This window comes from Mucor velutinosus (assembly GCF_035048745.1).
Source record: "Mucor velutinosus strain NIH1002 chromosome Unknown tig00000093, whole genome shotgun sequence".
Lineage (NCBI taxonomy): Eukaryota > Fungi > Mucoromycota > Mucoromycetes > Mucorales > Mucoraceae > Mucor > Mucor velutinosus.
The window spans coordinates 2,053,447-2,081,381 of NW_027041907.1; the positions used below are offsets into that span (position 1 = coordinate 2,053,447).

At 42.4% G+C, this 27,935-nt stretch overlaps 9 protein-coding genes across 9 annotated transcripts; 4 read left to right on the forward strand and 5 right to left on the reverse strand.

Moving 5' to 3' along the window:
- Positions 1-3,487: 3,487 nt before the first annotated feature.
- Positions 3,488-4,147, forward strand: ATC70_002424 (uncharacterized protein; the record flags this gene model as incomplete). Its single annotated transcript, XM_064821799.1, has 1 exon — positions 3,488-4,147. The coding sequence occupies one exon, from the start codon at positions 3,488-3,490 to the stop codon at positions 4,145-4,147; it is 660 nt and encodes a 219-aa protein (XP_064681485.1).
- Positions 4,148-4,397: 250 nt separating this feature from the next.
- Positions 4,398-5,496, forward strand: ATC70_002425 (MFS domain-containing protein; the record flags this gene model as incomplete). The annotated part of the gene is made up of 3 exons (XM_064821800.1): positions 4,398-4,748; positions 4,801-5,279; positions 5,334-5,496. The coding sequence occupies 3 exons, from the start codon at positions 4,398-4,400 to the stop codon at positions 5,494-5,496; spliced, it is 993 nt and encodes a 330-aa protein (XP_064681486.1).
- Positions 5,497-5,548: 52 nt separating this feature from the next.
- Positions 5,549-8,962, reverse strand: ATC70_002426 (Rhomboid domain-containing protein; the record flags this gene model as incomplete). The annotated part of the gene is made up of 9 exons (XM_064821801.1): positions 5,549-5,758; positions 5,814-5,946; positions 5,997-6,435; positions 6,487-6,871; positions 6,923-8,362; positions 8,420-8,534; positions 8,590-8,674; positions 8,730-8,784; positions 8,840-8,962. 9 exons carry the CDS (start codon positions 8,960-8,962, stop codon positions 5,549-5,551), a joined length of 2,985 nt encoding a protein of 994 aa, XP_064681487.1.
- Positions 8,963-11,209: 2,247 nt separating this feature from the next.
- On the reverse strand, positions 11,210-13,768 carry ATC70_002427 (uncharacterized protein; the record flags this gene model as incomplete). The annotated part of the gene is made up of 5 exons (XM_064821802.1): positions 11,210-11,998; positions 12,050-12,369; positions 12,423-12,597; positions 12,656-13,059; positions 13,117-13,768. The coding sequence occupies 5 exons, from the start codon at positions 13,766-13,768 to the stop codon at positions 11,210-11,212; spliced, it is 2,340 nt and encodes a 779-aa protein (XP_064681488.1).
- A 669-nt stretch (positions 13,769-14,437) lies between these two features.
- ATC70_002428 (uncharacterized protein) lies at positions 14,438-15,608 on the reverse strand (the record flags this gene model as incomplete). The annotated part of the gene is made up of 2 exons (XM_064821803.1): positions 14,438-15,185; positions 15,250-15,608. 2 exons carry the CDS (start codon positions 15,606-15,608, stop codon positions 14,438-14,440), a joined length of 1,107 nt encoding a protein of 368 aa, XP_064681489.1.
- A 171-nt stretch (positions 15,609-15,779) lies between these two features.
- On the forward strand, positions 15,780-16,837 carry ATC70_002429 (uncharacterized protein; the record flags this gene model as incomplete). The annotated part of the gene is made up of 5 exons (XM_064821804.1): positions 15,780-15,873; positions 15,935-16,180; positions 16,237-16,413; positions 16,467-16,631; positions 16,689-16,837. The coding sequence occupies 5 exons, from the start codon at positions 15,780-15,782 to the stop codon at positions 16,835-16,837; spliced, it is 831 nt and encodes a 276-aa protein (XP_064681490.1).
- Positions 16,838-16,926: 89 nt separating this feature from the next.
- Positions 16,927-18,561, reverse strand: ATC70_002430 (uncharacterized protein; the record flags this gene model as incomplete). The annotated part of the gene is made up of 7 exons (XM_064821805.1): positions 16,927-17,472; positions 17,534-17,618; positions 17,678-17,919; positions 17,986-18,108; positions 18,169-18,269; positions 18,325-18,422; positions 18,482-18,561. The coding sequence occupies 7 exons, from the start codon at positions 18,559-18,561 to the stop codon at positions 16,927-16,929; spliced, it is 1,275 nt and encodes a 424-aa protein (XP_064681491.1).
- Positions 18,562-19,466: 905 nt separating this feature from the next.
- On the reverse strand, positions 19,467-21,584 carry ATC70_002431 (uncharacterized protein; the record flags this gene model as incomplete). The annotated part of the gene is made up of 4 exons (XM_064821806.1): positions 19,467-19,569; positions 19,626-20,568; positions 20,626-20,688; positions 20,744-21,584. 4 exons carry the CDS (start codon positions 21,582-21,584, stop codon positions 19,467-19,469), a joined length of 1,950 nt encoding a protein of 649 aa, XP_064681492.1.
- A 969-nt stretch (positions 21,585-22,553) lies between these two features.
- On the forward strand, positions 22,554-26,906 carry GRX3_1 (glutaredoxin; the record flags this gene model as incomplete). Its single annotated transcript, XM_064821807.1, has 8 exons — positions 22,554-22,856; positions 22,921-22,951; positions 23,012-25,533; positions 25,589-25,815; positions 25,873-26,346; positions 26,400-26,609; positions 26,669-26,837; positions 26,889-26,906. 8 exons carry the CDS (start codon positions 22,554-22,556, stop codon positions 26,904-26,906), a joined length of 3,954 nt encoding a protein of 1,317 aa, XP_064681493.1.
- Positions 26,907-27,935: the final 1,029 nt, after the last annotated feature.

The following is a 27,935-nucleotide window of genomic DNA, read 5'->3' on the forward strand; positions in this document are numbered from 1 at the left end:
AAATCAGGCGCTTTTACGATGATTCACGTCTATATCAATGGGAAAGATACATATACAGGTGGACGACATACTTGCATTATCTTCTATTACTCAAAAATGTGCAAAGCACAGCAAAACTCGGTGTATTTGAGCCGTGTTTTCTCGTGTTTAACGCTGTTTTAGACTGCCAGAACAGAACCACACACTTGCTCTCATCTGGCAGCTACTTTCTGACACCTTTGCTCAACTTTTTGGGGACCTAAAAAACATTACCAAAAATCGACCGAAAAGCATGAGGGATGCCTCATGGTTTTCATCAAAAATCAAACGATCGCGTTTTTGACCACGAAAATGGAGACTTTTACTATGGCATATATTAGTTCAAAATGTTTGTATCGATCCAAAGCAACCGTTGAAACTTTGTTTGTACGACCTTGGTATGTAAAATCTCGACATTTTCGCCCAAAATTACATTTTACATTTTCTGAAATTGCTCAATAAGTTTACTCAAAACATCTATTTTAACCAGCACCATTAGATGTGCCTTGAAAAGTACTCCAAGAAAGCTTAAGAAGATATAAGATGATCACGACAATTTACATAGTCGAATCATGCAAAACAGTTTAAACAAGTCGAAAAATGATTGAAAAATAGCAAATCATGAAAGATTTATTTTTGGACATTGAATATTTCTGGCAGGGAAGGAAGTCGATTATATTATGATGGTGCAGGTAGATGATGCTTTTAAAACCTCATACTATCATAGAATAAACTATGTATTGAAAAGCACCTTTGGTTAGATTGGCTACTTATTTAGCGTTGTTTAATCTTGCTTGCCATGACAATATTTGTTTGTAATCTCAAAATGCTCACTAAGGCTTTGGAATTGCTTAGTGACTATAATTTACTGCTGCATGATGTCTTGAAATGCTTATTTGAAGGTTATATCTACTACACGTTGATTGTTTTTAGGCAGTTCACCAATGCTCTACATAGTTGCTCAATAGCTAAAAAATATGCGTAGCATCAATAGACTTGCCTCGAAAAAGCCTTACTTTAAGCTTAACATCATAGCCGTAAGGCCGGAATACAACTAATGAAGAATGCCAAAAATTCCATTAGAAAATATAACTGAATCCCCTGTCCCTGAATTCTCTCTAATGCGAACAGCTAGCAGACATCTAAAGCAAAGAAGCAATGTTGTAAAGCGCGACAATAGCACGGCATTCTAAGTTTGTTAAATTTCATGTGGCATTAAACTCAGGATCTATCTTGAGCAGCATATATTATTGTCCTATGTATGATGCAAACACACTGTTTGTGATTAAAAATCAAGATGTGCATGTAGCAGACACGTTGCAACGATGAAGCAAGTCAAACCAACAACATTGGATTGCTGATATGTTGTGCCACAATGCACAGTTGTCCGCGATTATGGATGGCCCTATTTATGTTCAAATTGCTAAATGTAATGTTGATTGTATTTCTTTACGATGAAGCGTGTACCATTGGTTTAAATACGGTAGGTAATTGTTGTATTACTCCCATAACGAAAGCTCTTTTTACTGTTAGCGTTGAGATCAGGCAGCGCCAATATATTCACATGGCATTAATCAAGAAGCTATCATTCCGTGGTACTAGGGAGACACCAGCAAGGCTTGATAGCAGCAGTTGCACAGCTTTGTATTCTAGCGCGGAAAAACTCTTGAAAGTAGATACGCTATCAGTTGAAGCTATTTATTATGTACTAATGCACTATCCATGGCGGCGCAATAGGAACATGTTACTGTTACATTAGGAAGGTATACATACATGCAAGCGAAAAGCTTGTTATATATAAAGTGCTATTATTTGCAACCATACAGTGACATGTTTTTGGAATTGCTCTTTATATGAATGTGGTTGAATCTAACTTCTTGATACACACACAGAAATAACTGCAGTATCAACAGAGTTTGGCGTCTTTCTCGACTAGTAGCACGGCGATAGATTAAGGTTGATTGTAAGAGAGTCTAGCAGTTGTCTGAAACAAGGCGAGTAACAACATGGTAAGCATATGTCGCTGTTGTACAACCAATATATGAATAATCTGGGAGCACATGTTTGAGTTGCCATTCATTTCAAGAATACCCCACATAGAGACACAATGGCTTTTGGGAGCAAAATATACACGGAAATTAGCGTAATCTCCACAACCCCCTCGTAATCGCGTCTGGAATGAGATTATATATAGCAATTCTGATAATCTTCTAGAAAGGCTGCACGTAAACATGCTCATCACATTCGATCCAATGTTGTGCAAAGGGATTGTTTATTCAATGTCGTTTCAATTCAGAAGCATTTGTTCCAATTGGAAGCTTAACCGCTGAATTTAAGTTTCTTTCCTAATTCAACCATCTTATTGCCAGACAGGATATGAAAGCAACAGGATATATGGCAAGAACAGATGGGCAACGCCTGTCAGTACGTGAAGTGTACATAAATGGTGTAATCCGCGTGAGAACATGTAAACAATATGCATCCAAAAAGGCGAAAAAATCAGGCCACGTTGGAGACTGAGAATCTCGCCTGTGGCGTACGCCATCTTACAGTACTAAATGAGCAAAGAGAGTCTATCTAGTAAGTGCGTTTTTGACACACTGTAGTTGATACACGAATCGCATCATCCAAGGTAATGAAAACGTTTTTATACATGATTCATGTTTCTCAAAACAGATATTTGAATGTACATTGAACTTCCAAAGTTGGATTTAATTAGCAGCCCAGTTTTATATGAATTTGGTTACAAAATCCAAAATAGGGTTGACATCGATCACAGTTGCTGTTGTACGCCCTTTGTTTCTATTCTTTACTATTGTACCCCCCTGAGGGATGCTAGTTGTATCTACTCACCCAAGTAAGACACAGGCCGTAGTAGCTGATTTATGTAGTGCAAAACTTGATGCCGCCTCTTCCGCCGCCCATCTGTCTGTGAGTTTTCCTTTATTATCCTCTTCTCTCCCCCCCCCCTCACCCCACCCTCGACCTCCCAGCTCAAAATCGCTCCCATTGATTTAGCTTACAAGGACAATGGTAATCGAGTACTATAATGTGAAAACCTGATCATAATTTAGGGGAGTTGAAAATTCTCAAAACCAAATACAACATTTTAGTGCTATCATCCTTATGATGGCCGGCTTGACGGATAAGTTGCGTACAAGAAGACCTGCTTTTTTGTGTCTCTCTTTCCATTACAACACTCTTTTTCCTCTCTCTTTCTTTTTATTCTTCAGAGTCTTGGTAAGTGAAATCACACTTGAAACTCGAATAGACAACTCATCACATCATGACAGCTGAAATGATTCCGTTTGATGTTATATTGGTTATTTTGCAATTTGCTGATCAGGGGACAATGTGCGAATTTGGCCAAACATGTCAAACGATATCGCCGCATGCATTAAAGCAATTGTGGAATATGCCCTACATAACAAACCTCACATCATTTCAGCAGTTGACTAACACTCTACACATGAAAATGCCACGACATCCTTACAAGCATTGGATATCAGGGCTGGCACTTCATCTCAGTACATTCGAAGCAATACCAGATCAGCTATTCACCAAGCTATTCCAGCTGAATCTGGAGATACTCTCCTTGAGTCATGTGGACATCAATGAAGGAAGTGTGCAACTCAAGCAATTCCTTAGTCTTCAATTGAGTCAAGGTATCGCTGAAATCCACATGCACCAATGTACGGCTCAAGTACTGTACTCATTATTGATGGCCATTCAAGATCGAATGCGCCCTCATCTCCATACCCTATGTATAAATCAATGCTACTTGTCAGATCATCACATTATACCTCTGGTCGGCCACTGTCCAGGTTTGAAGACTCTGAAGCTTCATCAGTGCGGTTGTTTATCAGATGAAGGGTTGATCGCTATAGCCAACCGTTGCAAATTATTGAACACTTTGATAGTGACGCTACCGCCTACCATCATACAATCAAATACCATCACAACGAGAACATTGGAGGCATTGAACGCTAATTGCCTGATGCTGAGATCGTTTGTTTGTGGCGGCCAAATACGAATCACAGAGCACATTACCCAAGAACCTCAACAATCGTATCGCTTTGTCATCACCACCAACACTGATCATCTGCCTCCTTTTGGCGTAGGCGAATAAACGAGGCCTTGAACATGGTATAGCAATGAATATTAATGACCTTTTTAGCTAAAGAAAAGTTATCGTAAATAAGCATGTAAACTAGTAAAATCTTTGATTTGTCTTTCTGTATTAGTAGCGCACATGTCTCCTGTTCAAGTCACCGCGAACATCGGTTTATGAATAGTGTCTGTAAACATGCACCCACTTTTTTTCTTTCGTACAATTTTTTACCTTGCTTTCGTTCTACATTCATCTTTGATACTATAAAATGCCTCCAAAAAGAAAGACAACATCAGCAAAAAAGACACAAAAGAAGGTTGAAACAGAAGTGAAAGTAAAGACAACAGTGGAGGCTCCTGATGCCGAAACAAAGATTGAACAGACTTCAATAAAACGCAAGCATTCAGAGATTGTGGAAGAAGAGGAAACGGAAGAGCCACAAGAGCAAGAATCACAAGAGCAAGAATCACAAGAGCAAGAATCACAAGAGCAAGAATTGCAAGAGCAAGAGCCACAAGAGAAGCAAGCAAGGAGTGAGCCTAGTGGCAGCAGAAACAGTGGCAGCAGCTCATCTCTCTCTGATCGCATGGCTAAATTGAAGGAACTCAAAAGACGCAGAGTAAGTTGAAGGAAGTCATTGGACCATACCGATGACTAACCACAGCATTCAGGCAACTGAAGTAGATCAAGGCAATCGCCGTGATCGTAATCTCGAATTCCAGCGTAGCAAAGAAAACCCCAAACTTGAAGCCAGAGACGAACGAAAGAAGGCAGAAGCATTAAAGTTGCTGGAGAAACAGGAGGCAGAGGATAAAGGAGAGGATTACGAACGCAAACAGTTCTGGAAATACTCTGCTGAATCAGCTGCTGCATGGGAGAAGAAGATGGCCAAGAAGGCTAAAATGGCCAACAATGGCTTTACAGATCACTCTCAAGCAGCACACAAGAAATACATTCGTTTGATGTCAGAATTCAAACCAGATATGGGTGCTTACACGGAAAAGAGAATGTTGGATATTGAGCGTGCTATTCGCAATGGCGAGGATCCTTCAGATATCTCTGCCATGGCAAATTCATTAGACTATGCAAGACTTGATGATAAGCCATCAAAGGAGGCTGTGGATAGATTAGCAGAAGAAACCAAGAAACAGTACGTTAATTTACATGTGTGTTTGTTATATTGGATCCTGACTTTATACACTAGAATTCAGCAACGCGAAACTAGATCTCGCGATCGCAAAGAACAACCTGACGATATTTCATGGATCAACGAAAAGAATCGTGTGTTCAACCAAAAGATTGCAAGATTCTATGACAAGTATACTAAAGAAATTCGTGAAAATCTCGAGAGAGGTACAGCTTTGTAAATGGAATAAAATGATATATATATATATATATATATATATGTGGATACAAGTTTTATTTCTTTTTCAATGGTGGTGGTACTTTGCATCTCCACATTACAAATGGAGGCTCAGATCCCTTGCCCTTGAAGCCCGCGGTTGTCTGTTTTTGTGGTCTGCAAGTACATAAATGTGCTGGTTTGTCACTGATAGTCTCGAATGCGTCCATGCCGCCTTGTAGCAGTGCTGTTCTGGGGAAATTTCTTCTCACAAGGTCGGCAGCGAACTAAAGCAGAGAGTTAGCATGTCATTGAACCCACAATTGGCCTATTTTGACTTACCTCTGGCCCTCCTTGGCCCTCATTTGCGATAACTACATGGTATTTGCGATTTAATTTCTTTAAAATGTTGGCATAGCTTGATAACTGAGAGGCCAGTACATTCATTGAGGAAGGAGCATGCCCTTTGACGTACCTGGTGCCACATTAATAGCTTATTTCTCGCATAATGAAGCCCACACTTACTCTGATTCAGGCCGTATGTCCAGTACAAGAGCGTAGGGCAGAATCTTGGAGATGTCACTTATTGACAAGCGAGGTGCTAATTCAGCCTTTTTGGTCTCGATAGAAATAGGTTCATCCCACCACTGCTTGGCCTGTTGTTCCTCAGTGTTATTTGAGTTGCTCTCTTCCAATTTGTCCTCACTGTTGTCTGGTCCGTGCACGCGAGATGACACGCTTGGAGGTGTTACTTTGCACATGTTCAAGGCACTTTGTACACATTTCTCAATGTCTACCTTTGGGAAATTATCCGAGAACAACACAATACAGTCATTAAACTCGTAGGATAGCAACGTGTCTCGAATTTGACGCAAAATAGCAATACCAGCGAACAGGGGTAGCGAAGAAGGACCCACGAGAAGCTTATCCCACAAATGATAAATTTTGTCAAGGGGGAATACATCTACAAATAGGGTCATCAGTATCGTATACAAAACAAAGTCGTGATACATACGAGTAAATAGTGTCAAGAACCACGGAATAGCGTAGAGATCAGGCATAAAGCCAATAGTGTCTAAATGACTTGATAATTCAGGGTCGTGGAAACTAAGCAAATGTCGAAATACGGCTAAATACTCTTGAAGCACGGGCGCATTATCGCTCAAGAAGAAGTTGTTGAGGAATTTGGGAATGAACTTTTGTAGACATGCAAATGCAATAGCTTCATCGTTAAAGTTGAGTGTCAAGAATGGCGCACAAAGAGAATCAAGACCTTGCCAGTACACCAGTTTGGTGTTGGCGGATACCCAAGCCTTGAGTAATCGACGCAGCTTCTCATGGCCCGTCGAGGATGCAAGCAGTTGGTTGTATTGATGGCATCTAGGCACATCAACTTCGATCTGTGCATCCGTTAGTGCTACTCTTGATGACCCTGCTCTTGAAATGCCTACCTGTCTATCCGCTCCCATGTCGACACACTTTTCAATTTGTTCGTATTCGTGTTGTACATCGCCATACACGCCTAATACAGCAGCCCACACTTTACCTCTCAGTAAAGGTGGGATATCCACTTTGGCATGATGCAGGATCTCTTTTCTGGAGGCTGGGTATTGACGAAGCAGCTCTGAAAACAGCGTCTGACGGTAATATTGGTAATTGATGTCTTGCTCTCTCAGGAACAAGGGCAACTTGGGGACATTGGATTGGTTTGGTATAGAGGTGGTGCTGTTCATGGACAGCGACGAGGCTGATCTGGATCTACCCATGACTGAATTCATAGACATAGCACGGGAACGAGACGATGAAGGCGTTGTAGGCGTTGGCATGCCGTTGGACTGAATAGATGATGGTTCAGACGACAAAAAGTCATCCGCAAACATCAAGTCATTGATGTTCGCTGCCAATTCATCTGCTTCAGTTGTCGGTTCGTCTTGCTGCTTGTCGCTCTCGTCTTTTCCTGTACTGCTATCAATGTCTTCAGAGTCCAATAAAAAGTTGACATCGTTCTCATCCACCAAGATAAAATAGTCTGTATCCCATTCAAACCTGTCGGAAGCGGCCTTCTTACTGCCCTCCTCAAGACGCTGGTATAATTCTTTGAATCCAAGTACATAGATGGCGTCTGAATATAGCTGTGCTGTATCTGTCACTTTGTCTCCTACTTCAAGCCCTTCTGGCATCATACACACTCGAGGCAGTCGCTTGATAACAGGCGTCGATAAAAACACACCTCTCTTTACGAGATCCAATTCGACATCTCCACCTGCCAGTTTCCACAAGTTGTACATTTGAGACACTGGCAATCCCTGCAGTGTGCCATTGACGTCCTCTTGGCTTTGGCTGTTTTGCGTATCAATCGTTTCGGGTTCCACTACATCCGATGCCAAAATGGGCCCTTCTACCCAAGCTGCAGTATCCACTGGCACAAGTCCATGTTCAAAAAAGGTCGATGACAGCGCTTCGGTTGTACCGGGCCGCTTCTCCACTGACATGTCCAAGCACTTTGTTACAAATTGTTGAAAAGCAAACTCCTCCTTGTCCTGGATATCTTGCTTCTGCAGAAATTCCAATATGCTCTTGTTGATGTCTAACGACTCGATGCCATCATGATGCCAGATATCCGACGATGGATCTTCCTGATGCCATTCTCTCAGTGTCATCAGTGTATCAAAGATCAAGCCCACATCACTTGTAGTCCAAAATGAATTCCGTGTATATTGCTCCACCAAGATCACGCCTGTCGCCCATATATCCCGTTTATCGAAACCAACACTGCTGATGTTATCCAAGCATTCCGGGGCTAAATACGTCGGATAGCCTATAGGAAAGTCTACATCTCGGCCACCGCTTGTCATATAATGCAATCCATATCCAAACAGCTTGACATGGTTCTAAAGCACAAGCCTTGTGAGCACAAAATGCCACATTTGTCTCTATGTTCAACCTACTTCCTTGTCCAGCATGATGTTTGTAGGTGATAATGCGGCATGAATGATGTGATTCTCTCTCAGGAACTGCAATGCGGACAAGATCTCAAATGCCCACTGCTTTAATACTGCCGTGCTGTATATGGATCTTAGTACACGCTAGCCATGCTTTTCTCTACAGCGTGATTTACCTAACTGGTGGAGGGTCTTTGGAATCCAAGTTTCTCGCTTTTTGTAGTGAAAGGTCAAAGTATTCGGATACTACAAATAATCGGTCTGTATATGCAAGTTTAGCAACTGTCCAGCATGGTCATAAGCTATGACACTGTACCATGCTTTCCACGGTGTATCTCTACGTATTCGCACAGATTTGGGTGCGCTAGTGTCTATATTGCAATAGGTGAGTCAACAGCAACTAGTCTCGCTCTTAAAGCAGCAAACCTTTAAAAACTGAAATTGTCCCATGATTTGAGAAGGAGCTGACAAGGCTAAATGACCAGAAAGAGCTAACTCTTCAGAGACACGCGAGGACGCGACAAAGTTGACTGATGCTAGCTTGGTCATTCGTTGATCCTGATGTATTGCCAAGTCTATACAATTTGCAAATAAGGCCATGTTGGATGAAAGAAAGATGGAAAAAAGAATATTATCTCCTCTTTTTCGAATTTGTATAACAATTTGTCGCACTTGAAATTTCCTGGCAATCATGTCGTAAGTTGTTGGACAACTATCGACTACAGTGTTTTCTTGAACGGCCTGTTTGGGATCACTTCATCTACAAAGGGGCGCAGCGATATATATTGCATAAGAGAAATTGAATTATTAGATAGGCAAGTAATCCTATCTTGTCATTCTTCATTTGGGAAACCTCTAAAAAGCTTTCATTTATGGCTCAAGTCTTTCTAACAAAAGAAAGTTGTATGAAACCCACTCGATTTTGCTCTCATAACTCACCTGCTACATAAGAAAGTTGCAATTCAAACATCAATCATCACCTAGATCAACTTGTCTCGAGATCTGAATACGGCATTCTACCACCAAGACATTATAAGAAAGACTCGTCATAAAAGGATACAAATTCAGTATCTTTGTACTAGCCGATCCATCTCGCTACTCTCGATGACGGCGTCGCCCTGCGGGCTCTCACCGAAGACATTTCAAATCAGAAGAGATAGTAAAACTCTGCTATAAAAGTACATTTTAAACAATGACTTTATTAGGCATGAAGCTTGATTTAAACATGAGAACTTTGGAGGTACAAATCAATATTTTTTATGAAGCATTTACGTTATATTATTATAAGACTTCTGGTTTACTACATCCTCCGTCCGAGTTGCATTTTCTGGCGGCAGAACTGTGATACCATTCGCGGATGCTGCTCTTGAGATGGCGACACAGAGCTGGCCATGCGTAAACACAGGACTTTTATGAGATCTACAGCGATTTTTTCGAGAGGTTATCATTGCAAAAGACACCTATACAGGGAAAAAATCGCAAAAAGCCAAATAAAAAAGGATTCAAGCTAATTGATTGTTCTTTTAAATTCATAATCCCTAATTAATCAGCATTACAATCATCATTGCCATCAACAGGAAGGCATTTTGGTTAGCCAGCAGCAATGCCGCCGCCAAAATTGATTCAGACTCAGCTTTTTTTTTTTTTTTTTTTTTTTTTTTGCTCAAGATTGGACAGATTTTGTCTTTTCTCGACTTCTTTAATCTATTTTATGATCTTCGACTATATAAATTGTGATGGTCACCCTACGCTTCCTAATACACTCTTAAAGTACTTTTCAAGGCGCTCCCAATGGTGCTAACTGTAATGAGTGTTTTGACTGAAATTATTGAGCAATTCAATACAAATTGAAATGAGGTTTTTAGCGAAAATAGCCATATTTTGCATATGAAAACCTTATAAAAGTGGTTTCAGAGGTTGCTTTGGGTCGAGAGAAACATTTTGATTTGATATATACCATAGTAAAAGTCTTCATTTTCAAGGTGGAAAATGCGATCGTTTGATTTTTAATGGAAACCATGAGGTACCCCCCATGGTTTTTGGTCGATTTTTGGCCATGTTTTTTTTTTAGTCCCAAAAAGTTGAGCAAAGGTGTCAGGAAGTTACTGCTATTCAAGTACAATTGTTTGGCGTCATTCCGGTGGCTCAGAAAGGTCTACATGTCAAGCTATGAAGGCGTGAAAACTGTCAAATTTGGTTATGTATTGCTTTATAGAGTTTACTTGCAAGGCATGAACCACATCTTTGGTAGCTGAAATCTTCTGGAAGAGTAGTCCCGTAGTCTGTGCAATTTCTAATTCGAATAGGAGGGAGGCATATTGATTTTGGCAAAGCTAATTCATACAAATTTTGATGCGTTATGTTGTTGGTAAGCTTATTAATAATGGAGATGAAAAGCCGAATTTACTGCTTGAATACTATGGTTGTGCACCTTCGCTTCGCAACGGTAAACCCCTCATTAAGATTAATATTACTAAATGTTGGGCTAGATGCTTCGCTTTGCTACGGTAAAACCGCTTCATAGGTCAATATTGCCAAACGTTGAATTATATGCGTTATGTTCTTGGTGGATGGGTTTATCACCTCCTCCAAATCCCCTCCCCTTTCCCCCAATGCCGGCTTCGCCAGTGGTTTATCCACCTTGTACGTTACTCAATTCTTTAAATTTTTGAAAGGATATGATTTATTTTCCTACTTTTTTCTTGAATGCTTTACAGTAAATTATATGATACAAGTTTATCTAATAGTTCAAATATAAGAAGGGAGATGCGATTTACAATTGGGTTTTGCATGTATTTACAAATCTTTAAAATCATTCACCATACTACCGACAGACGAAGCCTCTCCGTCACTCTTATTGTTTTCTACTGGAGCCGAGAACAACGACGCAGGTGGTAAAAGGGTAGCAGTGGGAGGAGGTGATGGAGGTGAAGCAGACAAACGAGAGCTAATAGAAACAGGCGTAGCAATCATTTGGCGTATCATGTCTTGAGTAGGGCCCGCAGAGGGAGAGACATCCGAAGGCTGCGCTGGCAGATTACCGTAACCAAGCAGCCACCACAGGATAGCTTCATAGCAAAAGACATACTGACGATGTGTTTGTACCATGCTCATGCGTTGCTCTCTAAAACGGCATACGGTTTCGTAGATCTTGTCATTGGTAGCACACGTATAGACATCACGCTTCTGCCACAAACGTTGGATCATGGTATCAATGACACAGAATGTACCTGATCTACCGCAACCAGCCGAGCAATGAACTACAATGGGACCTTCATTCTTTTTAGATTGAGCAACGTCAGCATGATGTACTAGAGTCAGGATGCCAATGGGATGGTCAGGAACACCGAAATCAGTCCACCCAGTGTATTGCAGTTGAGTCAAGCTGCGTTCAGTGCTGTCGTTTGACAAAATGAATTTGCGAGTAACAATGCATTCGTCTTGATTCATATCGTCGTTGACTCTCTCGCGTTTGTCGTTCATGTTACGGACAGCTTGCTTGGTTTCAGATATGAGCTTTACAACGATTGAGCCATATGCCTGCGAGACGTTCTCCATGGTTGGCCAGTATGTGTGGCACTTGATCTATAAAGGCTGAGTGAGCAAACATTCATCTACAAAAGCAATGGCACATACCTTATTCATTTCGGTTTCCTGTGTTAGCATGACAATAACAGACGAGTTTTCGTTCCAAATCATTTGCCAAAAGTCATTAAATGTGGTAGGTAAAGGACCTTGAGTACAGATGTATTGGCGGTTGCTGGTAAGGTCCACGTTCAATCGGTTCATGGTACGGACAGATGCCTCGCTCAAGAGGCCTCTTTCTTCAAGCTTTACTTCTTCGTCAGATTTGGAGATGGGGCTTAGTGTGATATTCTTCTTGACATTGGCAAACTGAATGTAATTGGCATTGATATAGTTGTCGCTGCTCTCTTCGAGCTTCACACGAGAGTATTCTATAAAACATGTCGGTTAGTTGGATCATTCACTTGGGCAGTGTGAAGCATACCATAAGGCCAAATGTTGTCGTATCGATTCAATGCGCCTTTTTCTATGCTGGAAGTGATACTGAAGGGGAACTCTGTGTTTGATTGATTTTGCTCTGTCGCTGCAGTAGAACCTAATCCGCTGGAATGATACTTCATGACAGTAGATAGTCGAGCTTGCTCCAGTCTCTCCAATTGCTACATATGATGTCATTAGAAAAAGATGAATCATATCGGCATACATGCCCAGACCTACCTCGTATTTTTCGGCCAACTTCTTTGGACCCGTATCATTCTTCATAATCGTCTTTAACCACATGGGCAAGACAAAATTGCCTTGTGCGTCGACTGAACTGCCCGCCAAGCCAAATCTTGGATGATGGTTACTAATGGCAGTATAATGCGAATTGGTCGAGATGATGCCCTCGTCGTATTTGGAGCCATAGGGTAATCGAACGTGAAATCTTTCTTTCAGTGGTCCATGCGATAGCTCGAGATTTTGACGGATGTTACTAAAGAAAGGATTTATCGCAGGCGTCTTGTTGGATGTAGGCAAGAGACTGATTGGTTCAGTTTGGTGTCTTTTGGGTCGATTGATTGAGTCTAACTGAACTAGTTCGCATTGGTGAGGATATGTGTTACTGAAAGTATTGTATCCACCTATCAAATTAAGATGAGTATTGAATCTCCATGTCAAAGCAGATTTTTGTTATTCACCTTGCAAATAGTTTAGTTGGCCACTGTATCCTGATTTGCGCAATTTAGACCCTAATAGGATGGCAGTCGCTGAGTTGCCAGAATCGCTCGGTATATATGACGCATGGTCATAAAAAATGATATGCGTTGCATTATGCCAGTTTTTTAATCTATTGGCCGCCTCTTCAAATACGATCGAGTCGCACACTTTGGCTAATGTATATGTGGATCTCTTTAGTAATACAGATGGGATAGAGATGTGGATGGCCGACTTGATTCTGTTCTTTGCGTAGAATGCAAACGATCTAACATCTATTACGAGGACTTGATGGCAATCATATTTCGTCATCAATTCGTTCATCTTTTCGCTATCAATAGGTGCTAAATCCTCCAAATGTTGGTGTCGATATGTTTGTGGCTGTGGACCCGTGGATGATTGAAAGTTGTTTTGACGTTTCTGCAGCACGTTGAAAAATTCTTGATTCAAATGACTTGCTGAAGGTAGTTGGTGCTGTTGCTGCTGCTGTTCCATTTTTGGTGGATGGGCTGCATTGTAAGGTGATGTGCATGGTGAGCCATCATTTTCATTGCTGCTGATGGAATACATGAGGTTGTTGTTATTGGATTCAGTATCGCTCAAGTATCGTGTAGGAGATTCGTATGTAACACTCATTTCTTTTTTGTGATTATTAAATGACAGAGAAATAAAAAAAAAAAAGATGAAAGAATCCATCGTCCATTTCGTATTATAAACCGATTTTTTTTTTTGTGCTAAATCACTTTAGTCTTAAGGCAGTAGACGTATCGTCATAACTTCCTTTTATGGTAATTACGTTCATCAAACGAACTTGGAATTTTACAGATCAAAAAATTGCTTTTTATGGTTTAGCATAATTCTTAATTGATTTTAGGTTTGAATGGAAGAAAGTTTCGATTTGTAGAATTCCTATTTGTCCTTATACATGGCTCTGATCTCGATTCTGTTTAGTTTAGAAAATCTCAGAGTTTTTGATTAACAATCTTTTCGATGATTGGAATTACAAGTCCCCCCCCCCCTCCTCCCATTTCTCTTAGCACGTTATTTATCGTGATGTATGATGCATTCATTTGCTTTTAAATCAGACCTAACACATTCAGAACGATATGCAAAAAGAAGCTTCATAGTATGGATATCGAATGTGCTTGCTGAATCTAGAACGTTTCCCATTTGAGCTAAATTGTAAAATATTCCAAATGGGCATTTCATGCTTTTTAGATCTAAATGTATGTGAAACAACCATGTGATGTGACAAACATAATGGAATAAAATACTTTATTCAAGCTTTATCTGATGATGCGATTTTCAACGAAGACGGTTAAATTGATCTTTGTTGTTCTTGAAAAACTGATCGACAGTAGTAGGGTGGCGACCAATGGCCTTTTCCAGATCATCAGTAGAATGCTCCTCCTTACCAGAATCAACCATTTTCCAGTACTCAAGGATGCTTTCGATAACACAGTCGTTCAGATATCTTCCCAAGGGAAATGTATAGGGCCTGTCCTCCTTCGATTTGCGCTGGTGTCCAACGATATCCGTAGCACGTTGGATGGGTCTTTGCCTAAAGCGATTATCGTTGTGGATACGGCGCAGGTAATCGTATAGCGTCTCTGGGCTGACTCTCTCATACGTCATGTTCTTCCGCTCTAAACCGTCAGCAGCAGATTGAACCAAATTCTTGGGAGTGATGTTGTGGCGAGACGTGAATTCAAACAAAGTCTTGTTCTTCTTTCTCAAGTTAGTCGCGTACAGATGAGCCAGGTCGACGAAGCCTCCACCATAGCTGTCTTGCTGGGGAAATGCAGAGAGATTGTAGACAGCATCCACTAGATCAGTCAAATCAATAGAGCCAAATTCAGCCTTGTCATGGACTGGCAGCTGAATCCTGTTCTTGTCTTCAATCATAGGACCATAGTAGTAGTAAAACTGATGCCACATGGCAGAGCGCATCACACAATAGCTGTTATGATTGAAATGTTGAGAAACGCACTTCTCTAGATGACGGTATTCGTTCAAATGTTTGTCATTCTTCTTTGCATAGTCTGCACCCATACTAGCGTATAAAGTTAGCTCAAATCAGTTGCGGTACGATGATTCATTTGAAAACGTATACTTACTAGGACAGCATGGTCACATAATCGACCCCTTGCTCTTTTGCGCATTCAACAACTGTTTCACCTTCCTTGATTGTTTGATTTGAGTTTTCGGGCAAGAACATGACATAGCCAACACCGTTCATAAACTCCTTCATCTTGTCCTTGTTGGTGTAGTCTGCGACTTCCATGATCTTGGCTCCCAGTAGCTCCAGATCCTCTAATCCTTGACGCTCACGGCACAGTAAACGGAATTCAGTCTTGTCTCTTAAAATAGCATCACTCTCATGCTGTCTTTCTCGATTCCATTCCTCCAAAAACCGATACGACAAGGCATAGCCCAGCAGAGAATCCACGTTGGTAATAAGAATGCAGTTCTTCATGATACAGTGTGTTGGATGACAGGAAATATGGAAATGGCCATCATTTCATGCGTATTTATACAAGTGTCGTTAGCCAGATTCGGGGTCTCGAGATGAGCGTTGAGTGTAAATAAAGCGCGTTGCAATCTTGAAGCAAACAACACTCTCTTTCACTAGTCGAGACTTGTCAATATGTCGCTTTTGTCCAAAGTTACCCGTTGCATGAAAAAAATTGCACCTTTAGATCTCGCTGAGAGCTCGTGGGATAATGTCGGTGTCTTGGTTGGTAAGTCTTGTTTCTTGATGGTTTCTGTTAGTTTATTAACAGACGACAATTGATATTACAGAGCCTCCTTTTCCATCACCAAAGCAGAACAAGGTCTTGTTGACGATTGACCTCACACCTCAAGTGCTCGATGAAGCACTGTCAGATGCCAATATTGGCACGATTGTGTCCTATCATCCTCCCATTTTCAGCTCCATGAAACGCTTGACTTCTGCAGATGTCAAACAGGATATAGTGTTGAAGGCCATTGCACGTGGCGTGGGTATTTATTCACCTCATACAGCTTGTGATAACTGTGCTAATGGAGGTAACATGAACAAGAAGCACATTGCATATGACATCAATTTCTGACACGCACACAAGTGAACGACTGGTTGGCGAGTGGATTAGGCAAGGGCACTTGTAAGCCCATTACTCCTGCTGAGAACCCTCCTGCTGGCCAAGAAGAAGCTGGATCCGGCCGTCTATTTACATTTGAAGAACCCACAAATTTGACAACAGTGGTTGAACGAGTTAAAAAGTTGATTGGATTGCCTTACTGTACGTATTTGATGTCTCTGCTTGGAGATCAGTATTAATGCCATGTCCCTTAGTACGTCTTGCTACAGCTAAAAACAAAATGATCCAAACCGTGGCCATCTGTGCTGGATCAGGCTCCTCTGTGCTTGGCCCTGTCAGCGCCGATCTCTACTTTACTGGCGAGATGGGCCACCATGATGTGTTGGCTGCTTTGGCTAAAAATACCAGCGTCATCTTGTGTAAGCGTGTGAAAAATAAGGGGGTTGTGAACTATTAATGACATGTTATATAACTAGGCGAACACTCGAATACGGAGCGTGGTTATCTTTCAGCCGTATTGAAGCCTGCTTTGGAGAAGGAATTGGCAAATGAAAAGTCTGAAGAAGGGGAAGCCATCGAGGTCCTTGTATCCAAAGTAGACAAGGATCCACTTCAAATTGTCTAAGAGGCTTTTTTTTTTTTTTTTTTTTTACATGCAATAAAGAGCTTTATTCTTTTTTGATTTATTTTACAATGGAGTTGTCCTTTTTTCATCTATTTGTACTTGGTGCTGATAATCTTGGCAATGGTTTGAAGTTGGATGTTGTTGGTACCTTCGTAGATGGAACCAATCTTTGCATCACGGTAGAACTTTTCGACACCAGTTTCACGGACGAAGCCATTACCACCCATCCATTCAACAGCATATGAGCTGGCCTTTTCAGCAACCTTGGCAGCCAACCACTTGGCCATAGCAGCCTCCATGACAAAAGGCTTGTTCTCTTCCTTCAAACGAGCAGCGTTGTAAGTCAAGAGCTTGGCAGCTTCAATCTCGACAGCAACTTCGGCAAATTGATGTTGCATGGCTTGGAATGTACCAATGGCTTGACCGAATTGCTTGCGCTCCATCATGTAAGGCAAGGCAATGTCATAAGCACCTTGAGCACAACCGATCATTTGAGCAGCGATACCGATACGACCTTCGTTCAAGGAGTCAATGGCATACTTGTAACCTTCACCAACTTTACCAAGGACATTTTCCTTGGGGATTCTGACATCGTCAAAGTTGAGGACACAGGTAGAAGAAGAGCGGATACCGAGCTATACATGAAACGAGTGCGTTAGATCAAGTAATACAGATAGCACATTACAGGGAGCTTACCTTCTTTTCCTTCTTTGCAATCTCAACACCCCACTCCTTCTCAACAATGAAGGCAGTGATGCCCTTGTATCCCTTGGAAGGATCACTGCAATGCACATATTAGTACAATAAAAAATGACTATTGAGGTAACACGAGAGACTTACACATTGGCGAAGATAACAAAAATCTCGGCTTCGGCAGAGTTGGAGATCCACATCTTGCCACCGTTCAAAATGTAGTGATCGCCCTTATCTTCAGCACGAGTTTGGAGAGCAAAAGCGTCGGAACCAGCACCAGCTTCAGAGATACAGAAGCTACCAACAGTGTCAGTGGCAAGACGAGTGAGATACTTTTCCTTGAGCTCAGGGGTGGCGTATTTGCGGATCACAGTGTTGGTCAAAGTGTTCTAATCGATTTGTCAGATTAAATACCAAATCAAGGGGCACGTGAAAAAGCACTGCCAATAACTTACATGAATATCACACAAGGCACTGATGGAGGGGTCAATCTTGGCGAGCTCTTCAACAGCCAAGATAGCAGCAGTGAAGGAACATTCAGCACCTCCGTATTCACCAGGAGTTTCGAGACCCATCAACTAGTGTGAGAGTAGTTGTTAATACAAGACCACCTGGGGCTACTAACGCAATGTACTTACGCCATTCTCAAACATGGCATTGATGATGGACTTGTCCATGACCTCGGCTTCATCCATCTCTTGAACCTTGGGTTGAACAACCTCACGAGCGAATCTAGCGACTAGATGCTGGATTAGAGAAGCTGCGTAAAACAGCAAGATCTATCAAGGGCTTACCAGTGTCCTTGAGCATTAATTCCTCCTCGGTGAAGGCTTGCAATGAAGTAGGAGCTTCGTGAGCAGTAGGAGAAGAGTAGGTCAAAGCAGCGTAGTTACTATAGACAGGTCGCGTCAGTAACTTGTGGAAGCACACAGACACACGACTACTACTTACCGCTTGGCAGCTTGACGAGCAACATTGGAGAGAGAGGAACGAGCAACAAGTTGAGGAAGACGTTGAGTAAGTCTGAGCATGATGAGAAAGGCTTTTTAAAGTTGAAAAGATCAAGAAAGAAAGAAAAAAAGAAAAAGAAAAAGCCCTTTGATTGATGTCGATGGTATTTATACGTTCCATGATATATAGGGAGAATGCACAGTGTGTGTAATTTTGTGTGTAGTGGGTTAAAACAACTGATATTTAGTTTCCCACGGTTTGATCTATGTGTGTGCGTCTCATTAGAGCCCTTTTTTTTTGACTACTAATATAAATGAATACAATATTTCCCAGGCGTCAGAGCTTATTCGAATTTCAGGACAATGTGTGGTTACGCTTCACACTGCTTCATTACATTGGGTCTGCTATTCTACTTTTTTTTTATAAGCTACTGATCTGATGGGCCACTGTTGGCTCTCTTCCAAAGGCCTCGGCGCTCTGCCCTCTCGACCCCACATTTTCAAAACGAAATGGCCGTGTTACATGATGGGATTAAGGTTGAAAATTTAGCCTCCACTCCATATTCCGATTATTCGACCACACTTGGATACCTATTCAATGTGGATAAGGACGAATGGCTCTATTTGTACAAGGTCTGATTTATCAGCAGAATTACATGGCCTGGTAGCATGGTGATGACTGCCGTAAGATTTGAGCGTTGAGAGGCTCTTTTCAGCATTGCATCTCAAGGGATCAAGCTGGATGTGCTGCATAATCAGACAGCGTACATTTAATGTAGTCCAAATGTCCATTCAGCAGTGGTGTTTAGCAGTAACTGGGATGCTTCAGATGATGGGAATTTGGGTAAGCACAGGATGTGGGGTCAATGTCTGTATGACATGTAAATCACAGCACAGATGTCAAGCCAAGAAAATGTCAGCTGATATTTCCTCACTGTCATTTGACACATAATTGCTCTCTTGCCATGGATTTTTTAAAGAATATACTATTTATTTCTATGAGATGATCTTGTTGAATTGAAATCAGCCTTTACAATTTCCTTTTTGTTTTGTGGCCGAAACTTGAACTCTGCCATGATGGGAATGTGACTAAGAAAGAAAGAGAGTTAATACAAAGACACAGACATCCACATGTCAAGACTTACTCAGAGGGGAAATGAGCGTTGGGGAAACCGACTATTTTAGTCAAGTAATCAGGATCAACAGGGCCCAACAGCGAGATGGCGTCCAGCGTGGTCGATGTGTACCATATGTAGCTCAGAGCGCCCTTGTAGCCAGGTGTGTAGTTTGTAAAAGGTAACTCGCCAACATTGCTGTAAGCACTTTTAAGAGAGAGAGGATGCGATAATCCTTCTGTGGTATATGTGCCGTAAGAATGGTTGCCAAAATCGTTGTGGTTCTGCTCAATTATGCCTTTACTCAAAAACTCGTATACACCAGACTGTGGATCAGAGTTGAAATCACCACAAATGATGGTAGGCAGCTTGTCGGTCGAGGAAGAAGACGCACAGTGCTTGCTAGCAAACTTTTTCATTTCTTCCATCAAGACACCCACTTGAACGAGCTTGACATCAGCGTCTGAGGGATCCCAATGCAGATGTGAGTTGGCTACCAGTGTGCGTTGGCTGGTGTTGATGTCCTCAAAGACAGCCAATATAGCCACATTGTCCTTGTTCATGACTCGGTTGTAAATGTCGACCGTCTGTTTGAAGTCAGGACGCTGAAGCGCCTTTTGATTGTACTCGATATAGTCATGGTCAATCAAGCGGAACCGTGTCGTCTTGTAAAAAATAGCACAGCCATCCACTACCCGTCTCTCCTTTTCAGACATGGTCTTTGCTCGCGTCTTGGGATGAAACAGACTGTCATAATCGCCCATCTTTCTGAAATGGTCTACAAAGTAGTCTTCATACTGTCCCATTTCCATTTCCTGTAGACAAAAGATATCCGGATTGTAGCCCAAGATCTCAGACACCAATAACTCTCGACGATAATCCCAACTCAACGCCCATGATGGCGTGTAACCATAGGCTTGAGGTGTTGCATATTTTTGGCAGAGAATATTGTAGCACAGTACAGTGAACTTGTCTATTTAATTTCCAGTTAGATGCCGAGTAGGCACGCCTCTTCCTATATAGCACAAACCTGGATCTTCCATTGTGTCGCCTTCGACCAACAGCCATTCTCGATGAGGTGGAGGCATACCCACTATATAGAGCATTAGTAAGCGTTGGACATGGCATGCTTAACAGTACACACATACCTGGCGCATTTTCTCGAAGCGACATGACAAGTGCCTGGGTGCCGTCCTTGATCAAGATATTCTTGAGATCAGCCTGCAAAGGATTCCCCTCCAAACCCAGTGTTTCCAGCTGATACAAATTTCCAAACTCGGTAGGCAAAGAGACGAGATTATTATCAAACAATAACAATTCCTTCAAGTTGCAAAGGAGGCCCATCTCAGGAGGCAGCATGCTGAGGTTGTTGCCCGAAGCATCCAATATCCTCAAATTGCAGAGTTGCGATAACGATGGCATCAAATAAGTCAGGTTGTTGTGGTTGATGTAGAGTGCTGTAAGAAATCGATAGTTGCAAATAGTTGAGGCAATGTTTTTGAGGCCCATGCCGCCCATATCAAGACAAGTCCACGCATTTTCTTGTTGTTCCTCCTTTCCACCACTATTACTATTACCTCCTGTTTTGTTGGCAAACATCTTGTTGGGATCATTGGGATCTGTAATAGTCACGGTGGACGACATTGGTGTATTGCGAGCCATCGCAGCAGCAGCACGAGCATGATGGTGAGGCGAAGAGGATTGTCGAGATATCTGCGCATACGAGATTTGTCGAGCCAAGTGAGGTGTTGCACCAGGGGATGAAGCAGCTTCAGATGTCTGCTGCAGCATAGGATAGCGGTTGTTGTTGGTAGCAGCAGCAGCAGCAGCATTATACATAGGCATACCAGCATAGTTACCACCCACAGAAGGCGATGAAGCAGGCGACCTAGTATAAGGCGTATTACCAGAACTGTACATTTGGTGCAAAGAGTGGTTATAATAGTTGTTGTTTACTGGTCCATTTTCCTTTTCTTTATCAAACGGCATATTATGTGTTGAAATAGAGAAAGAAGAGCATAAACAAAATGTTGGTAAAACCTGCTGTTCTTTTTTTTTTCTTGTCAGTACGTGTATAATTAGAGGGAGGCAGGAGAGGGGCGGCTCGCACTCATTGGAGGACATCAAATCTGATGAGAACCATCAAACACGCTATAATCTGTAATGCCACTAGTCTTAATCAGTGGTCATCTATACCACTGCTGACTCGGTATACAGTGATGAGTTAGGTCCAAAGCAGGAGCAGCCTCTGAATCACGATGAATTGAGCCGGGTCTTGAGACACTCCTCATTAGGTAGCAATGGCATTTTTTAACGGTGCTCACTCATGCTTCCTGGGATACGCCTTGTGGGCACCTATATTGTGCTGAGTGAGACTGGATCCAAGGAATCAAAGTAGGCAAGAATACTGCGTTATTGACTACAGGCTGCTTTGATCCGTGATGTATGCATAGTTGATCTACGCACTCACTCGTGGACATTATCGTTGCTTTGCCTCAGCTAACATTGCAGTCTTTGTCATTTGTCGCAGATCTACGTCTGATGTATCATGAATTGAGATGATGAACGTCTTCTCGGCACCTCCATTGCTAGCATTATGCAATAAACCATATCTTGTCAACTCCGAGGCATCTGTAACATTTGACATCCTTTCGAAATGTTCATCCTGGATGAGCACTCTCGCCGTGAAGCCTTGCATCTTATTGCAGTGCAGGATTTGTTTATCTTGCTGGCCAAGAAGAGATGAGATCACAGGGCTCCCTCGCTAGCATCTCATGAAGCTACTGTTGGCTCGAGACTTGACATCTATTCCAAGATACAAGATGACCAGCGGTTGTCCAAAAGTAAAAAGTAAAAAGGAAAAAAAAAAAAAATTGCACCTCTTTCCCTTTCTCTATCTCTTTCTCTATCTTTACTCGCAACTTTTTTCTCGTCTCTTTTTTTTTTCTAGTATTGAACATGGTAGCTGCAACGCAGGCAGACCCTAACAACAACAACGAGGACGCGCGAAGCACCAGCTCAACATTAGTGAGTGGGGAACACAATATGAGAAATGATGCTGAAGTAGTGCCCGAACAAAGTGGAGCACCCAATAATACAGCCCATCCTACTGCTAACAATACCAACTCACCGCAAATAAGACATGGATTTGATCAGGAACTGTACGAAGAGGACATTATACGATTTCTGTACTTTTCAGAAAAAAGACATGACACAAATGCGAAACCAAATGTAGTCGTTCGAAATGCCTTGAAGGATTGGGTAAGGAGCAGACAGAGTGAGAGAGTCTAGCTGATATTTGTGTGAGCTAACTATGTTGCAACAGAGACTCCGAGAAAGAATAAAGACCGTATCAGGTGGGTGATGATGATGATGAGCTTTTAATACAACTATCTGCTAACGCACTGTTATGTTAGGTCTGTTGGTGGTTTGTCTTAACATTGGCACCGACCCACCAGACATCGTCAAGACAAATCCCTGTGCAAAATTAGAGTGCTGGATAGACCCATTTTTGCTGATTCCACAGAAATCACTTGAGGCTATTGGAAAGAGTTTGCACAACCAGTATGAGACCATCAATGGACGCACTCGATTCAAGCTCTCACTGGATCCCTCAGTCGAGGAAACCAAGAAGGTGTGTTGTCAAATGCGACGTAATGCCAAAGAAGAGAGAATTCTGTTTCACTACAACGGCCATGGTGTGCCCAAACCAACAACCAGCGGCGAGATTTGGGTCTTCAACCGAAATTACACTCAGTACATCCCAGTATCTCTGTTTGATTTGCAGTCGTGGCTCGGCTCGCCTGTGATTTATGTGTGGGATTGTTCAGCAGCAGGCAACATCATCAATGCATTCAACAGGTTTGCAGAGCAGCGAGATTCAGAGGCGCTGCGCTTACAGCAGCAACACCAGTCCACATCCACCACACAAGCGTCGTGGAAAGACAGTATCCAGCTGGCTGCGTGTGGCCCCACAGAGACATTGCCAATGAACCCAGATCTACCAGCAGACGTATTCACAGCATGCTTGACAACACCTATTGAAATGTCCTTGCGATGGGTAGTGATGCGTAATCCTCTCTTGACCTCCAACATCACCATGGACATGGTGCTTCAACTGCCAGGAAGATCAACGGAAAGACGCACGCCTCTGGGTGAATTGAACTGGATTTTTACAGCTGTGACAGATACCATTGCTTGGTGCGTCTTGCAAGATGAGCCTGAGCTGTTTAAACGCTTGTTCAGACAGGATCTCACTGTTGCCTCCATGTTTCGAAACTATTTATTGGCTGAACGTATTATGCGATCTTATCAATGTACTCCCATGTCGACGCCAAAGCTACCAGAGACACATGATCACCCAATGTGGCAGGCTTGGGATTTGGCTGTAGACATGTGTCTTTTCCAATTGCCGGCTTTAAAGGCTGCAGAGGCAGGTGGCCCCCCTCACGAATACCAATCCAGCACCTTCTTTTCCGAGCAGCTGACTGCATTCGAAGTGTGGCTATCAGAAGGTGCTGTCAACCCCAAGATTCCCGAACAACTACCCATCGTCCTGCAGGTGCTGCTAAGTCAAGTGCATCGTTTGCGTGCACTGATCCTGCTCAGCAAGTTCCTGGATCTGGGGCCATGGGCTGTGAATGCTGCCTTGTCGGTCGGTATCTTTCCTTACGTGCTCAAGCTGTTGCAAAGTCCTGCTGCTGAGCTGAAGCCTGTGTTGGTGTTTATCTGGGCCCGTATCCTGGCAGTGGATCGCTCGTGTCAAAACGACTTGCTCAAGGACCATGGCTATGCTTACTTTATCAACATCTTGACGCCTAACAATGCCATGCTGAGTATTCCACATGTATCCGAGCACAGAGCCATGAGCGCCTTCATCCTGTCTGTCTTTTGCACAAACTTCAAGATGGGCCAACAGGCTTGTTTGAGAGGCAATGTCATCAGCGCTTGTTTGGCCCATGTGAGAGATCCAGATCCACTCTTGCGCCAATGGATCTGCTTGTGTCTTGCTCAAGTTTGGATGAACAACAGCGAAGCCAAATCTGCTGCTATTGCTGAAAATGGCCATGAAAAGCTGTGTGTGCTGTTGAACGACAATGTGCCTGAGGTGCGTGCTTCTGCCATGTATGCGCTGGGCACTTTTCTGGCTGACCCCAACAAGACGGAACAAATTGTCAATATTGAACACAACATTGCCATCTCTGCCTTAACTGTCATGTCGGATGGCTCCCCCATGGTGCGCAAAGAATTTGTCATCGCCTTATCACATATAGTGGATCAGGCAGGTCCCTCCAAGTTTTTAGCAGCTGCAAGCCAAACCATCGAGGAGGATCAGTCTCAGAGATCTGTGTTTGGCGAGGACCGTGGCAAGATGATGCGTGGTAGACAGTCCGAGTGGAGGGCTGCGTTGGATGGCCATTTTGGATCTTCCAGCTATGACTCCGTATATGCTGTACTGTGGAAGACGCTGTTGAATCTGTCTGTGGACCCTCATCCCGATGTGTCATCGCTGGCTGCTACTGTGGTGGATCACATCAACTTGTTGTTACTGAGCACACCTTTGATTGGCGAATATGCATCCAACTTGGCTCGTGAATCTGCCCAGCAATCAGCGCCAGACAGTGCATCCATCGACCGCGCACATACATTCGCAGATGACGCACCCAATTCACCCAAACGACCTGTCAAATTGACCAGGTCTGTCTCGTTTGCCTCAACCTTACGCACCATCTACAATTTTGGCAATCCCTCTACTGAAAATCAGCCAGGCCAAATGGACCGTACAGCAGCAGCAAACATGAGCAACAACAACAGCAATGCAACTGCCAAATTAACTCCAAAATCCAACGCTGCAATTGCGCTCGATGAAAATGCGTTACCTCTCTCTTCATGCTTTTATGATTGGAGCTGTGAATACTTTACAGAGCCTCAAATGAGAGTAAGTTGCATCTTGGGAGGGCTGTGTGATCATAGACTCACATCTTTTTCTGTAGGCTGCAGAGGCCGATGAGCCGGGCAGCGTCGTATATACCCAACGTAAATGGCGTAGAAACCGCAATGAAAAGATCTTACAAGAATCGAATGCAACCAAAGGCATGGCAGGGTCCAGTCGATGGGATGAACAAATCAATTCCATGTACAATGATACAGAGGCAACCTTGCTACTTTTACATCAATTCGAGCCTCACTTAGTAGCCGCTGATTCGTACAACTGCCTAGTGTAAGTGCACCTGCTCTGATGATCTATGTCTATTTTACTGATTCAGGGCATGTATAGTGTATGGGACTGGAAGACAGGCACACCTCTGAGCGTCATTGACAACCACAATCCTACTCATAGCAGAATATCCGACATGAAATTTATCAACGAAGAAGACGAGGCATTGCTTTTGACTGGATCAGATGACGGTGTTGTTCGACTGTATAAAAACTATGATGGCAGCGATCAGGAACAAGCTGTGCTAGTGAGTTCATGGCGAGCCTTGAAAGACATGGAGAAGAGCAATTCGAGACAAAGTGGTCTTGTCTGCGACTGGCATCAAGCAAGAGGCTTGTTGTTTACAGGTGGCGATGCTCGCATCATCAAGGTCTGGGATGTACATCAAGAAATGCCTGTCATGGATATTCCGACACAGTCTATGGGTTGTGTTACAAGTATCACGAGTGATCAAGTCAACGGTAATATCATCATTGCAGGATTTGGTGATGGCTCTATAGGTGTCTATGATCGTCGTTTGAGCCCTGAAGAAGCGTAGGTTGAGTACAAGAAACAGAGCTCATCATGATTCTAATGATACCATTTAGTCGAGTCAAAAAGTGGGAAGAACACAAGGCTTGGGTCACGGGTATTCATTTGCAACGTGAAGGAAATCGAGAGCTAGTCTCTGGTGGGTTTGAAGGTGATATCAAGATTTGGGATATCCGCGAATCTCAATCACTACGAACGATCGAAGCACATACACACAATGAAATGACTGCATTAGCGGTGCATGATCATAGCAGTGTGGTTGCAAGGTAAGCTCTACTATTATGACGAATCACTATAATAGATGATACTCACAAGCGATATTCAGTGCGGGCGATGATCAAGTCATCAAAGTATGGAACATGGATGGTAATAGACTTTCAACCATTCGTCCTACATCTGGTTTCCTGGGTCAAAAGACATCTTCAACGCGTACTCTGGGTTTCCATCCCAATCTGATGGTGATGGCCGCGAGTGGAAACGATGGTTATATTACGGTAAGTCATCTTATTAGCAGCATGGCGTACTTACTGACTTTTGTTGCCTAGTTGTATGGTACTCATTAAGCACCTGTAGTTGATATCATTTTATAATCCATAGCACACATATTAGATAACATATATATGTCATGTGAAGATACCAAATAATACAAAGTAATTTAATATAAACAGAAGGACGTAATTGTGTGATGATTCCAATAGCAGTAGAGACAAGAAGACTAACTTTGAGGACACATGTCTTTGAGTTTCATTATATCCAGTATCATTGCAAGGTTTCACATTATAATTCTTGAGCTACTCTTGGAATTCTCTGGATAAATCACCCTAATCATGATTTACAAATCGCTTGTTGAGTAGACAGCAAATACGCATGATACATTACGAGTGTGTTTATGCCGCTCTCTACCGCTACCGATTGCCCTTGTGTATTTTAGCAAAATACTGCTACTTTCATTTTGACCCCCCCCCCCACTTACACATAAAACCCTTCATATTACTTGTAGATCTGATTCTTACGTGATGCTCTACATCCATATACACGTAGCTACTTCATATACGGGCAAGCAACATACAGATATTATCCGTTTTTAGTCCTTAGTGTGCCTAATACAGCAAAATCTGGGCGCATTTGAGCTATGTTTTCTCGCGTTTAAGGCCATTTTAGATCGTCAGAATAGCACCAAACAGTTGCTCTCATCTGGCAGTTACTTTCTGACACCTTTGCTCAACTTTTTGGGGATCAAAAAACATGGGTAAAATTCGACCAAAAAGCATGAGGTACCCCTCACAGTTTTCATCGAAAATCAAACCATCGCGTTTTTAACCTTGATAATGAAGACTTTTACTAGGGTATGTATTGAATCAAAATGATGCTATTGATCCTAAGCAATCCCTGAAATCATCTTTGTGGGACTTTGATATGTGAAATCTCAACTTTTTGGCCAGAAACCTCTTTTCATATTTTTATAAATTACTCAATAAGTTTATTCAAAGCATCTATTTTACTTGGTTTCATTGGATTCGCCTCGAAAAGCACTTCAAGAATGTATTAGAAAGCATGGGGTGATTATCACATTTTGTATAGTCAAAGATCAC